We start from the raw sequence: 15,502 nt of genomic DNA, 5'->3' as shown, positions 1-15,502 counted from the left end.
AGTAGTCTGGTATGGAAAGCCCGCTTTTCACAATCCAAACAATTCTCAAAAATCAAGGCTTGGCCTTAATCGTGAGTGGCATTTTATGGTGAATTAGGCTATAACACAATTTACATTACATAATTCATTTAGCTGACGCTTTTATCCCGAAGCGACTTACAATTGCTATATATGTCACACCAAAGACATATGTCCTATCCACTGCGCCAACACCACCCCGCAATGATAAGTTTAGTTTATTTATACAAAGATTTTTAATATCAGATCTTTGACAAAGAAGCCACAGATTGGCTAGGACATCAACAGGATAAAACTCATTCCTTTTTGAACATTGAATTTTATTAAATAAAAAATACAGAATTAATAATGACTATAATATACAAAACATTGTTGAATGATCATGGTTGCACATTCATAGAGAATGTAGCTTTAAAAACAAACAAGTAATTCTTAATGAACGGCAGGTTTTTTTTAAACACTATTCTGTACCACTACTCAAAAGTTAGATCTTTAGAATAATAATCACACTCATTTCATTTAGTATTTATCTGGGCGTACACTTGCATGGCTGTTGTAAAAACCGTTTAACCCATCCCTCCACTCAACTTTCCTACCATACTCCAGTCTTGACTAAAAGATGTTCATCTCACAGATTTTAAAGGGACAGTTCACTCAAAAAGTCAAACAAGAGAGAGAAATCTGCAACATGCTGTTCAGTGCTGTTTTAGACCTCTCTGGCATTCAAAATATAATGTATAGTGTTCCACAGGAAAAAACTAAGTCATAGAGGTTTAGAAAACCATGAAGGTGGGTAAATGAGTAAATGACAGTTTGTTTGTTTTTGGAGAACTATCTCTTTAAGACAAGAAAACGGGAACACAGAAAAACATCCAGCTGTTTAAGCCAATATCAACATCTTTCTATTCCATGAGAAAAACTAAAGTAAAATAAACAAGGAAAAACAAGTACTTGCTTCGTCACAGCTCTGGAATCCTCACGAGGGGTTTATTTTTATATGAAACAATGAACAGCATACAAAAAAAAGACCTGATCAATGAAGTGTAATTTTTTTGTTTTTGTTTTAGATACAACTGGTCAAAGTTCATACTACTTTCTTGTTCATGAAGACAAACTTTAACCTGCACATCAGGCTTTTAAAGCCCCTACAGATGGTCTGATTCAAAACCAGCTATACGCACAATGACATTCATACAACACAACAGCATGACAGTATGCAATGTTAAATGCACTTTCCCATTAGATGTTGCTGAGCACAATGTTATAGAACAAAGGCAGACAGACTCTTCCTGGTAACATTATCAAGAACTTGTCTTTTAAAGTGGTAGGGTGACATCTTCAGCCATGAGTAGAGAGATAAGATTGGACAGCAGTGGAAGGATGGGAGACTGTAAGGTCCATTTCTTTTGCTCCATGATCAGACCACCAGCACTCAATTTCGGCAGGTTTTTTTCAAGTCGAAAGGGAGGGGCAAATCATGTCCCCTGCCCACAACCCTTTCACTAAAGTCGGTGCAGATCAGTTTAGAATCCCATGCCTCCCATACCACCCATGCCTCCCATTCCTCCCATTCCTCCAGCCGGCATCTCCTTCTCCTCCTTTGGTATTTCGGTGACAACGGCTTCAGCAGTAGACAGAAGAGATGCAACGCCTGCAGCATCTAGCAGTGCAGTCCTCACGACCTGCAGGGGGAGACAAAGACAATACACTTACCGAACATAAGGAGCCTTGCGTTTTTGATAGGGACACACCAGCCAATAACTGATTAATTACTGATTAAACCATTTAAATGCTACAAAAGAATTTAGGTAGTACATCATCTATTAGGCATCACAACAAAATATAAAAATATACATAAAAATTTGATGTCACATGTCAGTAAGACTTTTTTTGAAAATAAATTAATGCTTTTAAGTAATAAGGCGTTGAACGAATCAAAAATCTGATAAACTTTCAGAAATGTTGCAAATGATTTCCGTTTCAAAAAAATGCTGCTCTTCTGAACTTTCTATTCAAAGATATTCTAAAAACAAAATATTCAAATTCTTCAAAACTGATCTAAAAAAAAGAAAGTGTTTTAAACAGTATTGTATATAATGTAGGGAAAGTATTTTAATATACATGTCAAGATATTAATAGACAGGAACCACTCTGACATATTACGGATTTAAACGGATGAGTTTTTGAATCACAAATACACACCTTTGTGGGGTCAATAATGCCTCTTTCGACCATGTTGACATATTCTCCATTCATGGCGTCATATCCAATCTCTGGAGCGCTCTGCAAGATCTTCTCCACCACCAGAGAGCCCTCAACTCCTGCATTCTTGGCAATAGTCATTGCAGGAATACGAAGCGCTCTGCGAATTATGTCGATACCTTTAAGTGCAAAAAAAAAAGTCAGTTTGGGGAAGTTAAGAGAGGGTTATTTCTTACAGGACATCTGGAGGATGAGATCTCCACTTCAGTCCTTACCAATCTTTTGATCATCATTGGCTGGCTTGATGTTGTCCAGGGCTGGGATGCAGCGCAGCAGTGCACATCCTCCTCCAAGAACTATTCCCTCCTCCACAGCAGCTCGAGTGGCGTTCAGCGCATCAGTGACACGGTCTTTCTTCTCATTCACTTCAACGTCACTTGTTCCTCCAACCTTATAAAAGAGAATGATTTTCTTTATCATGGTGATGGACCCATTATACTAACAAATGACAATCCGTTCTTCCTGCTTTCATACCTTAATCACTGCCACTCCATCAGAGAGCTTGGCCAGACGCTCGTTGAGTTTCTCCTTCTCGTAGTCACTGTTGGTGCTCTCCAGCTGTTCTGCGATCTCATTCGCACGCTTCTCAATGGCTGCTGGATCACCACGGCCTTTGAGGAGCATCGTGTCATCCTTGGTCACAATGACCTCGCCGACCCTGCCGAAGTCATGTGCCTGGATGTCCTCAATGGCCAGACCCACAGCCTCATCACCAAACACCTGAAAACACACAGATCAGGTGTGTCAACAGACTTTATCATGTTATTTATACCTCAAGAGATGATACATGCAATAATACAATGTTAAAGCATTACATAAATGAGATCTTTTAAATGATAATTTAAATTAAGATGGAGACAAAAGCTTCAGCACATACCGTGCCTCCAGTGGAAATGGCCATATCCTGCAGCTGGTTTTTCCTGTTGTCTCCGAATCCCGGAGCCTTGACTGCAACGACCTGAAGTCCAACCTTTAACCTGTTGGTAAGTTTTAGCATTGACCTTTAACCCAGAATCTTTAAATAACATCCTTTTCTTAAACCTCTAAAGGATCATCATACCTTACAAAAAAATGGTTTCCATTACAGTTGTTACTTTGATATATCTCTCGCAAATTTACTGTAATAATAGCCTAAATAAAAAAATAATATTAAGAATAAAAAATTATAATAATTAAAAAAGCCAAATACCCTGAAATCTATTTGGAGATTCCATATTTCTGGAACCAGAAGTTCTAGTTCACATTTATCCATTCCATGCATCTCTTGCAAACTTCTTGTTGTTGTGTGAAGGTGTTTTTAGAGACAAACCTGTTGAGGACCAGAGTGCTGAGTGCCTCTCCATCCACATCTTCAGCAATGATGACCAGAGGCTTGCGATGCTGGTTGGCAAGTTCCAGTGCTGGCACAATGCTCTGTACGCTGGAGATTTTCTTCTCACTCAGAAGCAGGTAAGCATCCTGGAACTCACACTTCTGGCCTGCAAACAGAGAATATATGCTGCTGTCATTCCAGCCTTAAAGGAATGGTTCACCCAAAAATGACAATTTTGTCATCATTTACTCAGCCTCTTTTCGTTCAAAACACAAAAGAAGATATTTTGAAGAACTAAACAGTTGCTGGCCCCCATTGACCTCCACAGAAAGCAAAGAAATACTATAGAAGTAAATGGGGACCATCAAATGTTTGATTACCAGCATTCTTCAAAATATCTGCTTTTATGTTCAATATAAGAAATAAACTCATATGGGTTTGTAAATGATGACAAAATGTTAATTTTTGGGTGAACCATCCAATTCATACTGGTACTAACACATGAGCTTCAATTCAAATTACACACCTTTAGCCGTGTTGATGAAGTACGGAGAAATGTAGCCACGGTCGAACTTCATGCCCTCAATGATCTCAAGCTCATCATGTAGGGTTTTACCATCCTTTAAATAAGAATTACAGCCCAAGTGTGAGGTATTTTAAGGATCAAACCATCAATCCACCTGTACTAAATACTACTTCTACGGAAGTAGCCTACCTTCACTGTAATCACACCCTTACGGCCCACTTTCTTCATAGCATTGGAGATGATGTTACCAACTTCAATGTCTCCATTGGCAGAAATAGTGGCCACCTACACCAAAAAAGATTGACAGAAACAAAAAGTAAAAAATAAAATAAAATATAAAAAACTATATTTAGTAGCCATTTTTTAGGACACTTCTTACTTGAGCAATCTCTTCTGGTGTCGTGACCGGCTTGGAGAGTTTCTTGAGTTCACTGATGACTTCTTCCACCGCCAGCATGACTCCTCTACGGATCTCCACAGGGTTGGCACCTTTGCTGATGGTGTCAAATCCCTCCTTGGCTACGGCACGGGCCAGAACTGTGGCGGTTGTGGTGCCATCTCCAGCTTCCTCATTTGTGTTGTTGGCCACGTCCTGTACCAGCTTGGCCCCGATGTTCTTATACCTATCCTTCAAGTCGATACTTTTGGCAACTGTGACACCATCTTTGGTGACTTTAGGGCTGCCCCAGCTCTGCTCAATGATAACGGTTCGACCCTGAGGTGAAAGACAAATCTAGTTGTTCCTGCCTTTAATGATTACAAATGTGACTTTAAGAGGACTAACATATCTGCTGTACCCTGGCGACTGATTAAACTCAGCATACCTTTGGTCCCATGGTGACAGCCACAGCATCAGCCAGCAGGTCAACACCCTGGAGCATGAGGGCACGGGCATCTGCTCCAAACTTAACGTCCTTGGCATATGCACGGGTCAGGTGTGGGGCCAGCGCCCTGCACACTGGCCTCATCTGTTTCATCACACTGGGTAAACGCAACATTCCTATGATAAAGAGAGTAGAAGCAGAACACTTTCGTTTTTTTATTTGAATTATTCATGATTCAAGTGTTTTTTTTTTTTATATCATTAGAATAAAAAATAAAGATGGTTTTAGGAAACCAAACATTTTAGACCAGGACCCCACTGTCCACAATTTTCAAGGGCTCTTTATCCATTCTTTTTGTGTGAGTGATTTATTGGATAAGGATTAGTAATAAGATTTTTTTTAACTCATCTTCTACTTGATAAAATATTTTAGAGCTCGGCATGAATACAAAAATTATAAAGTTTTGTTTTTTTTGTCATATTAAATAATTTGAAGTCATCTTGAGGCACCCTCGGAATCCCTGGTTGAGGACTGGTTAAGCAAAACGGGTAGCCCCGCCCAAAACCCATGGCATTGGCTGATGTTGTTAGAGAACCGTTTCTGATTGGCTCACAGTGGCCGACCGAACTCTTCTGAGCTTCTTTCTTTTTCGTTTATAGACCGTTGTCACATACTCTCTTCTAACGATCACAAGCGTGATTTTTCACAATATTGTATTGACATCTGTCAGGCAGTAAAGACATGTAATGCAAGATATTCAACCTCCTAAACTCCCATACCCCACTGAAAAAAAATAAGTCTTGTGTTGAGGTCACATGAGAACATATCCGGATGCCAAAAATTAGTCTTTGCCCCCAGTGGCCCCCGCAATCATTATATGAACATTAGCCTTATTCATTTATTCACGTATCTTCATCATATGTCGTGTTCAAAATACCAAGGCTTTCCATTAAAGCATGCTTTAGAAAATACGAGGATATAATCTGGCATGGTTCATCTGGACAGTTACAACGTTAAAAGCCAGATCATCAAGCATAAAAAAGAAGGGAAAGGGTTTTAAAAACCAAGGATAACAGGTAATAATTACACTAAAATGAAATGTGTTAAAGTTTATATAAATTACACGCGTCATTCAGAGCCTGCAATGGGTCTCTATGGTCTCTATGGTCATTACTCCACGTGCGTTCAGGGCGTCACAAGGTCAAAATCACTCCGCGTCACGACAGAGACGGAAATTATCTCTTTCATGCCCATGCGTTCAAGTTACAAAGTTCCCGGGTTATTCCTTTTGTTTTAGCAAAACTAACCATTGTAGCCCTGACACCAATTATATATTTAATACATAAAAGGAGTAAAATTCTTAGGCCTAAATAGTACTGAATTATCTGTAGTTAGCATGCAAGCTATATTATTATGTTGCTAATAAAGTAGTAGTCAATAAAGCAGATATGACACTGATGCATTAGAATTACCAAGCAATGTATGAGATATGCATGATATATTGCTTGCATTTATGCCAGTTATTCTCTTGAGCACCATCAGCATCTATCATCAAAGTATAAATGTTCTAGAGTACGATGGTGTTAAATGACAGCTAATTACACAGTAAACATGCACAATGTTATTTTACAACTCGACAGCACTAACTGACAGCTCTGACATTACAAAATGATGTAACATCTTACATATCTGCTTCTTTGATCTCATTAATCTTTATATTAACCGGCCAGTAAATATCGTTATGCAGTGAAGTATGTTTATAGGTTTAATAAACGAATATAATGCTATAACTGACTTACTGCAGAGTGATCTGGAAGTGAATGAAGGGATTCGCGTGTCCGTAAGCACAGCAGACTGAATGAAAGAGCTGCTGCAGTTACAGCACTGAACTCACGTGTGTTCTTCATCCGGGTAACCGCCCCTCGCCCTGACATCTGAATAACCCTAATAACCCGCAATTAACAAACAATAGACACGCTTTAAACTCTTAAATACACAGATGCTCTCATTTGCTTTTTGTTTCAATGTCACCCATCATATTACGCTCACACTGAAGGAACATATAAATAAAATACATTAAAATAGCCCATTATATTCTTGTTATGCTCGTTCCGGGGTTTCAAATTCGAGAATTTTCGCAGATTGTATTGGAGAAAAAAAGACGTCAAAGGTCAAGATTGTGCAACAAGAAATCCTATTGCATTTTACAAATTTCTTTGATTTGGTTTAAAGTTTTAAATATTATATCATGTATTGACTTGTATAAGTCAATCAATTCGTATTTATGTTGTATAATTATTTATTTAGTATTTAGAGTAGGTTAATTTTATTTATTATTATTATTATTTAGGTCCCTATTTACGTAGCTTTTTACTATATTTATTTTGTTATTTGTAATCAACAATGCCTTTTAAACAAGTTAAAAAAATGTAAACGTCTTTGTGTAACGTTAGTCGATCGAGGAATATTCTAGATTTCGGGACGGGGGTCAGTAGGATTAGTGTTTGGCGCATGCGCAGTGCCCTTCCAGACATTTCTTCTTCACGTGGATCGCACTGGTTAAGTGTTCCTGTTTGACTGTCTTGTGCTGTTCTGTCGGATTCGCTTCTCATAAAGATCAACAACATGGTAAGACACGTAAGATAACTGATCAAGCTGCACCATTTGAATGACTTGTTTCTGTAATTATTTGATTTGTGCGACTGAGATAGCGCAGTGTTTTATAACGCTCCATCAATTTCAGCTGCAAGGTCACGGTTAGGAACGGACTCGTGCTCCGAGTTACTATAATATAATAACACATTGATGCGATGAGAAGCGTGTTACTTAGTACACAGTGTTTGGAGGAATTGTTTAAAATGAGTGTTTGGGGATTTCACAGATAACCCGGTTTGCTGTCATTAAATCTGAGCAAATCGTTGGTTTACAGACGAGTAATGTTTAAAAGTGTATCTTAAAACATGTGGTATATTTATTTTTTCAACATATACTATTTTAATTTGTATGACAGTGTGTAGAATTATAATTTATGTCCATGCGTATGAAGTATTTGTCTTGCAGGTGCTGTCACATCTTGCATGTGAAAGCTCAATATATTTCCATCATCTTCATTTCTTGAATCGGGTTGTCACACTCCTCTTGCTCCAAGATCATTACAACCAATTGCGCGTCAGCACGATATGAACTTCCGGGTCATTTTGAATGGAGGCCAACACGTGCATTTTTATGTGCAGTAACTGTGATTATTTTGTTTTCAGTTCGATTCAAGCATAGAGATGAAATATTGTCTCTAGATGGGTTGAAAGTTTATTTTTTCTGTATTAACCTTGTAATAAATTAACATAGCATTATTTTTAAAATGCTCACGTTCTTGGGTATCAGACAATAACTAAAGACACTTGTGAGATGAATTGCTTTTTAATGTATTATGAGGTCAGATGGGAATGCACAACTGATTAATTCTAGGAATTTTCTACATTCCGAACCGTTTGGCCTTGTGGGGTTATCGTGATGACTGTCCTTTTGTCCTTCAGCAGGATAGTAAACATTTACAAAACCTCTAAACTCCTCTCCTCCCCCACATGAATCCTCAACATTTATCCCGTCTACCCTCCCTCACACATGTCCTTCTCTCAAGGTCACACACACACACACACACACACACACACACATCTGTTCTCAGACAAGCAGCTGCTCTCATCTTTAAACGTTGTGAACAGTAATGGTCAGTGTTTTTTTATTTAGGTATCCTTTTTAAATATGCATATAATTTAGTAGGCTTAAATGTGTACTCTGTATGGGAGATAAACTAAAGATTGAAGTCAACTGGAGTCAAGAACTCACAGTAGTGCTTTTAGGGGAGCATTACTTAAAGGCCTGCTTTTAAAAGAGAATGTAACCATAATAGTTATTGATTGATTAATATTATTTGAACACATTTGGGAATAGATAAAGAATGTAGCAAAAATTGTAGAGAAAAGAAAGACTTCTTTTTCTCTCTTCTAGTCTGCAATGCCTCCTAGTGGTACATTTTTGTAGTGTTGCAGAAAACATGCATAGACATGGGTTCTACACTGTACTAAGCATTTCTTTGCCCCAAAGCAGGCTTTCCGGAAATTCCTTCCCATGTTCGACCGTGTGTTGGTGGAGCGGCTAGCTGCAGAGACTGTGACAAAAGGAGGCATCATGATTCCAGAAAAGTCTCAAGCCAAAGTGCTGCAGGCCGCAGTGGTGGCAGTGGGTCCAGGATCCACCAACAAGGTAGCTTTTTTTTATAAGCTTATATTCTATGATCTGATCCAAGCGTTTTCTCTACAGTGTGTGAGATGCTGGCTGTACCTCATAGTTTAAATGCTGTCTGCCTTTTAGGATGGGAAAGTAACACCTGTCTGCGTCAAAGTTGGGGATAAAGTTCTGCTGCCAGAGTACGGAGGAACAAAAGTTGTTCTTGATGATAAGGTTAGATCATTGGTCATGATTGGATTATAAGATGATTGATTTTTTTTTTCTTCGTATATATTTCTTATTAGTTCATATCCATGATTTAGACTATTTTAAAGATATTGGCTTGTTATTATAGACTTTAGTTAGGTCAGACATCATAGTTAATATAACAGATGAACACAAGGCCGTAAGGGATAGTCTTTACAATGGCATGCACTGTATAAAGGTCCTAGATTACAACAAATTTCCTTTTTTTGGAAATAACGTTTTTTTTTTTTTTTAAGTTTATTTAAACACAGTAATTGTATTCTTCACACCTGTTTCATTCCTGTCCGAAATGATGTTGCTATTCTTAATAAGTTCTATAGAAGAAATCTAACCAAATTATATTTATCATTTGTATAATATTGACTTGATTGTATTTGTATTTCCTTTTGTAGGACTATTTCCTGTTCCGGGATGGAGATATTCTTGGCAAATATGTAGAATGAAGTGTGCTTGTTCAAACATCTGTGTCATCCTGGAGTCCATGGAGAAAGGGGTTGTTCCATGTTTGTTTGTCATTCAATTGTAAATAAGTATGATCAAGTTTTGTTTAAAATAAAGTGATCTTGATGTTTCATCTTGCTTCTTCATGGAACTGTTTGGAAATGAACATGTGAATGTTGAAACATGAATATGCACAGTCTGAATTGTGTGTATTAGGATACATACACAATTAATTGCATTTACTTTATATTCCATATTCATGAACTGTTTTAGTGTTTGGTCAGGTATGAATTCTTGAACTAACTTTGTAGAAGATTATAATGGAGTCAGATGGATTATTATAATTTTTTTAATTGTGATTATAAAGTAATTCGTGAACTAATTATAGGGTTTGAAAATTTTTTTTTTTTACCATACGAATTTGTATTCCATGAATCATTTCCTCTGAATTATGAATATGTGCTACAGCTGGTAATCAGAAGGAATAACTAAAATAATTATAGTACAGTGCCTTTTGAAAGTAACCAGACTCCTAGACCTTTTTATCACAATTATATAAAAAATGTTTATTTTTTTTTTAACTGCCATGACATTTTGTTCATTAAAAATTATTCAAAAAATATATTTTTTTTGGCATTATTTAGAATAATCAATATGTACACATTTACATTATTAATGAATATATGTAAGAAAGAAAGCAATGAAAATGTGCTAGTACACTCTGAGAAGCTTGCTTCACTTGCTATTGCTTGAAGCTTGGCTATTATTTCAATATTAATGGACTCGAGGCTTTATGTTTGTACAAGAAGGTCCTTGAGTCCTTAAAGGGTTAGTTCACCCAAAAATGAAAATTCTGTCATTAATGACTCATGTCTTTCCAAACCTGTAAGACCTCTTTTCATCTTCGGAACACAATTTAAGATATTTTAGATTTAGTCCGAGAGCTTTCTGTCCCTCCATTGAAAAGGTATGTACGGTATAGTGTCCATTTCGTAATTTTTTACATTTTTGGACCAAAATGTATTTTCGATGCTTCAACAAATTCTAACTGACCCTCTGATGTCACATGGATTACTTTGATGATGTTTTTCTTACCTTTCTGGACATGGACAGTATACCGTGCAGTTTCAATGGAGGGACAGAAAGCTCTCGGACTAAATCTAAAATATCTTAAACTGTGTTCCGAAGATGAAAAGAGGTCTTACAGGTTTGGAACGACATGAGGGTGAGTCTTTAATGACAGAATTTTCATTTTTGGGTGAACTAACCCTTTAAGACACATTATGAAGTATTACTTAATGCAATATGCATATTTAATTAACATGTTAATGCAATAGGCCCCAGGTGAAATAACAGTTTAAAATAAATGCTAAAAAATATTATACATAAAATAAATACTTTTAAGACATTGTGAAGTTGATAATTGTGAACGTGTTGTCCAGTATTTGCTGGGATCAGTGTACCTGAGCTCCTCCTGTAGTAGCGCTTCTCGTCCAGTGGGTGCGCGCTGTCAATCAAACGGAGCTTCTCCTGTATTAGCGCTTCTCGTCCAGTGGGGGCGCGCTGTCAATCAAACTGAGCTCCTCCTGTAGTAGCGCTTCTCGTCCAGTGGGGGCGCGCTGTCAATCAAACTCTAAATCTGTCGAGATGGTCATGGCGGAGGGCACAGCTGTTCTGAGGAGGAATAGACCGGGCACCAAGGCGAAGGTAAAATCAAAAGCGAATAACACTCGAAAGCATTTCACTAACTCAAATCTGTTCGTAGAGTATATTCTAATGTCATATTTAGATAAAAACGATTTGTTCTCTTGTGTATGCGGAAGCCGCAGATATGCTCAGGAGCTAAGCTAGCAGTTAGCCGAGAAAACGAATGATTCTCAAATGGAGGTTTTTCGTTCAATATCCTGTTCATGATAGTACTTATGTTCTTTTTAAAAGTACTTGAATGTGTACTGAAGTATTGGGCAGGAGGCGTCCGAAATGCCAGGCTTTCACGATTTAGTTGTTTTGGCAAACAGCAGTCAGCTAACGTTAGTAGCCGTCTGGAAGTACCCGGATGAACATCACTGCTGCTGATGCTCAAATACATTAAATTATTATATTTAAAAAATAGTTAACATAATATACGATTATATGTCAGTCATACAGCTTTCAGGTATTATACACCGCTGTGTTCAGTCACTAATATATAAAGAAATTGATATAACCAATGGGACATTTTACAATGGGAACAACGTAGAAACTGTAGTTAAGTTGCCTAAATGCTATGACGTATATGTATGTATCACACACGTACTGTCAGTAATTGCTCAACATTGGTTGAACTGTATTAAATAAACAAGTGTTGTTTCTATTAAGGTGTTTATAAAACTGGTTGTTTTATTCATTATTAGGAATTCTACAACTGGTCTGATGAGTCTTTTGAAGAGATGGACAGCACACTGGCAGTGCAACAGGTGACCGCTTTTCTCACTTCATTGAATCACTGAAGAATTTTGAGAGTTGCTCTTTTCCAGACCGTGGCCAAAGGCTGTCAAGCTCCAAAAAAATCACTTTAAAAATTGTCAATGTGATTTTTACACCATATTCTAATGCCCTTTAAGTAGTACAGTATCTTTATATGAGGAACAGATTGAAGTTGTGTGCTAAAGTTCATTACATTTTGAAGTCATTGTGTTCATTTCTTTTCTGTGTTTTTATATTGTGAATAAATGGTTGTTTTTGCTGTTCAGTATATTCAGCAGAACATCCGTTCAGACTGTTCCAACATCGAGAAGATTATGGAGCCTCCAGAGGGACAGGATGAGGGGGTGTGGAAATATGAACATCTCAGGTATATTATTAGTCTTAACGTCATCTCAGATTCTTCATTTCATCTTTCACATCATCTAATGTTGTAATGACATATAGCTTATAGTTTTTGATCAAAAGATAGGTCCCACATTATATTAAACTATATAATGTCTTTAGCTACTATGTACCTGCATAAAGATTTGCGATTTGTGTTAAAGTTGTATTGCAAGATACAGGTTTGCAGCATGGTTAAGTTTTGAGTGTGACAGATAGGGTCTACAGTCTAATTATACATGTAATTACAGAATTTGATATAGTAGATGTAATTGCATGCTTCTTTAATATACAAACAACTTAAAAGCATGTGTGAACACAGTAAGGGGAATATTTATTTAAATGTTAGTACATGTTAAAGTTGGTCTTCAAAATGTTCATCAGATGACAGATGCTCTTTGTTGCTGTGTCTTGGGAGATTTTATAGTATTTGTGTAAATTGTAAATATTCTGTTCTGTATTTACACATAGACAGTTCTGTTTGGAGCTCAATGGCTTAGCAGTTAAACTGCAGGTAATTATCTCTCTTACACTTTATTGCACTGTTACATTACAAATAATTCTTATAGTCTACACTGCACTATTTAAAAGTAAAGTAGGTCTCCTTGCCACATACCAGGTTGTTTGAGATGTCTTTACATTTGTCTGCAGATATTTATTTAGACTGTGTGATATCTTTGCTCCATAGAATGAGTGTCACCCTGACACGTGTACCCAGATGACTGCCACTGAGCAGTGGATCTTTCTGTGTGCTGCCCATAAGACTCCCAAAGAGGTGAGTGTCTCTGTGACCTTTTGATCCAAGTTCAAAGTTTTCATTTGAAATGAGCTTTGAAGTAAAAACGAAGTTGTGCCCATGTGTGAATTTTAGGGCTGCATGATCTCTAGATTATGTCTTTGATTAATCAGATAAATAAAATAAAAAACAGATGTTATCTTGTTTTTCATGTCCAGAATGTGTTTAAATTGATCATCAAATTAGTTGATTGTTTTCATAGCTTGTCATTTTAATCTTAGAAGCTAAATAATGGATGATTGTGTCTTATGTTGATTTGTTTGTTTCCGGTGGCTCACAGTGCCCTGCCATTGACTACACAAGGCACACTCTCGATGGAGCTGCGTGTCTTCTCAACAGCAACAAGTATTTTCCCAGCCGGTGAGTTATTGAACATCTGTTAAAGCAGGGGTGTTCAGTGCTCCTTCTGGAGATCTGTTTTAGTTCCAGCACTGCTTAAACACAACCAAATTTGAGTTTTTAATGGACCCCCCCCCAATCCGTTTTTTATTCCTTGTTTAGGGGTGGGTGATATAACCAGAATGAATAGTAAATAGGCTTGCTTTATTATTATTAATCAAAACCTTATGCAGCTCAAACCTTTCAACCCTTACAGAGTTCCATATCACTGCATGATGACTTAATTATTCCAGCTACTATAAATAAATACAGCTTTACCTACATATATGCTGTACATCATGAATTTGTAAGATGTTGCATTTCTAGGATTTTCTAGCTGTAAACAGGTTACTGATGTTTCCCGTAACCGCTGCTCCTCTCCGTTTTCTGTATAGCGTCAGCATTAAGGAATCATCTGTGGCCAAACTGGGCTCGGTTTGCCGTCGCATCTATAGGATCTTCTCCCATGCTTACTTTCACCACCGCCAGATTTTTGACAAGTATGAGGTGAGCAAGATCATTTATGTAATTCATAAGCACGTATATTTCATAAAACATAGATCATTTCACAATTCACTATTTTACCAAATATTTGTGTGCTGTATTTTTCTGGTTAACGGAGCAGTTGTTAACAGGAATTGCAGCAAATTAAGAAAGGTTCCAATTGGTAATTAATGAGATTTCTGTGAGGGCCGTGTCTAAGTAAGCAGCTCACAGAGTGTTTGGAGTCATTACTTAAAGTGAATGTTAAGCATGATAATGAGCAGTGGTCATGACAAAGCAACTCCTGCAGTGGTCAGTAGGAGGCATCTTTGGACAGTTATCTAAAAAAAGCACAGTCAAAACAGCATCAGACAGAAACATTTAATCAAAAGATCATCTCTTTCCCACAGAATGAGACTTTCTTGTGTCACCGCTTCACTCGTTTCGTGATGAAGTACAACCTTATGTCTAAGGACAACCTCATCGTGCCCATCCTGGAAGAGGAAGTCCAGAGTGCCACTGCTGGGGAGAGTGACGCCTGAGCTGTATTTGTGCATTTTGAGCCTCTAGAATCCAGACAGCAGAGGTGTACAACTTTAGTCATTTGACATACGTTACTTTTCCACTCACTAATGCTTCATTTGATCCAAATTTCATCATTCAGCTGTAACAATCAAAACGTTACATCCGCAGCTCCTTGTACATATCTCACTCCATCTCCATTGTAAATTCTGCTCAACCAATAAGAATTTCCTTTCTTTTTCCCCCTCTCTCGACTATAAACCAGTCTGGTGATATTCACCCTGTCTTTTCTCTCATTGTTAAATTATTATATGGGTGGAGGGCTCTTATCCGGCCCACTTTGTCCTTTTTTTTTTTTTTACTAAAATGTATGGTATTTCCATTGTCTGTTGTTAATAAAAGACTTGTACCTAATTTATGCTTATGCATTTAAGCCGTGTTCGACTGCTAAGTGACAACACAAATTTCCACTTTAATACGAGGTAAATGGTAAATACCCATTTAATAAACCATTACAAAAACTGTCTGAAACACGTTCAGATACTACAGTTGGTAAATAATACTGATCAGTTCTGGTATATTAGAATATAATGTTAAATATC

The 15,502-nt window shown here is 37.3% G+C and overlaps 2 protein-coding genes across 8 annotated transcripts; one reads left to right on the top strand and one right to left on the bottom strand.

Moving 5' to 3' along the window:
* Nucleotides 1-1,082: 1,082 nt before the first annotated feature.
* LOC113108448 (60 kDa heat shock protein, mitochondrial) lies at nt 1,083-6,854 on the bottom strand. 2 transcript variants are annotated; one of them, XM_026271586.1, is made up of 11 exons: nt 6,742-6,854; nt 4,943-5,118; nt 4,498-4,833; nt 4,308-4,403; nt 4,119-4,212; nt 3,590-3,758; nt 3,158-3,257; nt 2,755-3,000; nt 2,496-2,670; nt 2,221-2,399; nt 1,084-1,700 (listed from the first exon to the last, which is right to left on the bottom strand). In XM_026271586.1, exons 2-11 carry the CDS (start codon nt 5,114-5,116, stop codon nt 1,542-1,544), a joined length of 1,728 nt encoding a protein of 575 aa, XP_026127371.1. In that variant the 5' UTR covers nt 5,117-5,118; nt 6,742-6,854; the 3' UTR covers nt 1,084-1,541. The 2 variants fall into 2 exon arrangements, with proteins under 2 accessions (XP_026127372.1, XP_026127371.1); XM_026271587.1 differs by lacking the exon at nt 6,742-6,854 and having other exon boundaries at nt 1,083-1,700.
* A 598-nt stretch (nt 6,855-7,452) lies between these two features.
* LOC113108447 (MOB-like protein phocein) lies at nt 7,453-15,260 on the top strand. 6 transcript variants are annotated; one of them, XM_026271585.1, is made up of 9 exons: nt 7,459-7,570; nt 9,044-9,202; nt 12,268-12,330; nt 12,607-12,707; nt 13,193-13,235; nt 13,410-13,496; nt 13,798-13,877; nt 14,291-14,402; nt 14,789-15,260. In XM_026271585.1, exons 1-9 carry the CDS (start codon nt 7,568-7,570, stop codon nt 14,918-14,920), a joined length of 780 nt encoding a protein of 259 aa, XP_026127370.1. In that variant the 5' UTR covers nt 7,459-7,567; the 3' UTR covers nt 14,921-15,260. The 6 variants fall into 6 exon arrangements, with proteins under 6 accessions (XP_026127365.1, XP_026127370.1, XP_026127367.1 ...); XM_026271579.1 differs by lacking the exons at nt 7,459-7,570; nt 9,044-9,202 and adding an exon at nt 11,469-11,581; XM_026271580.1 differs by lacking the exons at nt 12,268-12,330; nt 12,607-12,707; nt 13,193-13,235; ... (2 more) ...; nt 14,291-14,402; nt 14,789-15,260 and adding exons at nt 9,311-9,400; nt 9,826-10,005 and having other exon boundaries at nt 7,453-7,570.
* The last annotated feature ends 242 nt before the right edge of the window (nt 15,261-15,502 follow it).

This window comes from Carassius auratus, chromosome 9 (assembly GCF_003368295.1).
Source record: "Carassius auratus strain Wakin chromosome 9, ASM336829v1, whole genome shotgun sequence".
NCBI lineage: Eukaryota > Metazoa > Chordata > Actinopteri > Cypriniformes > Cyprinidae > Carassius > Carassius auratus.
This window is presented reverse-complemented; position numbering and strand designations above follow the sequence as displayed.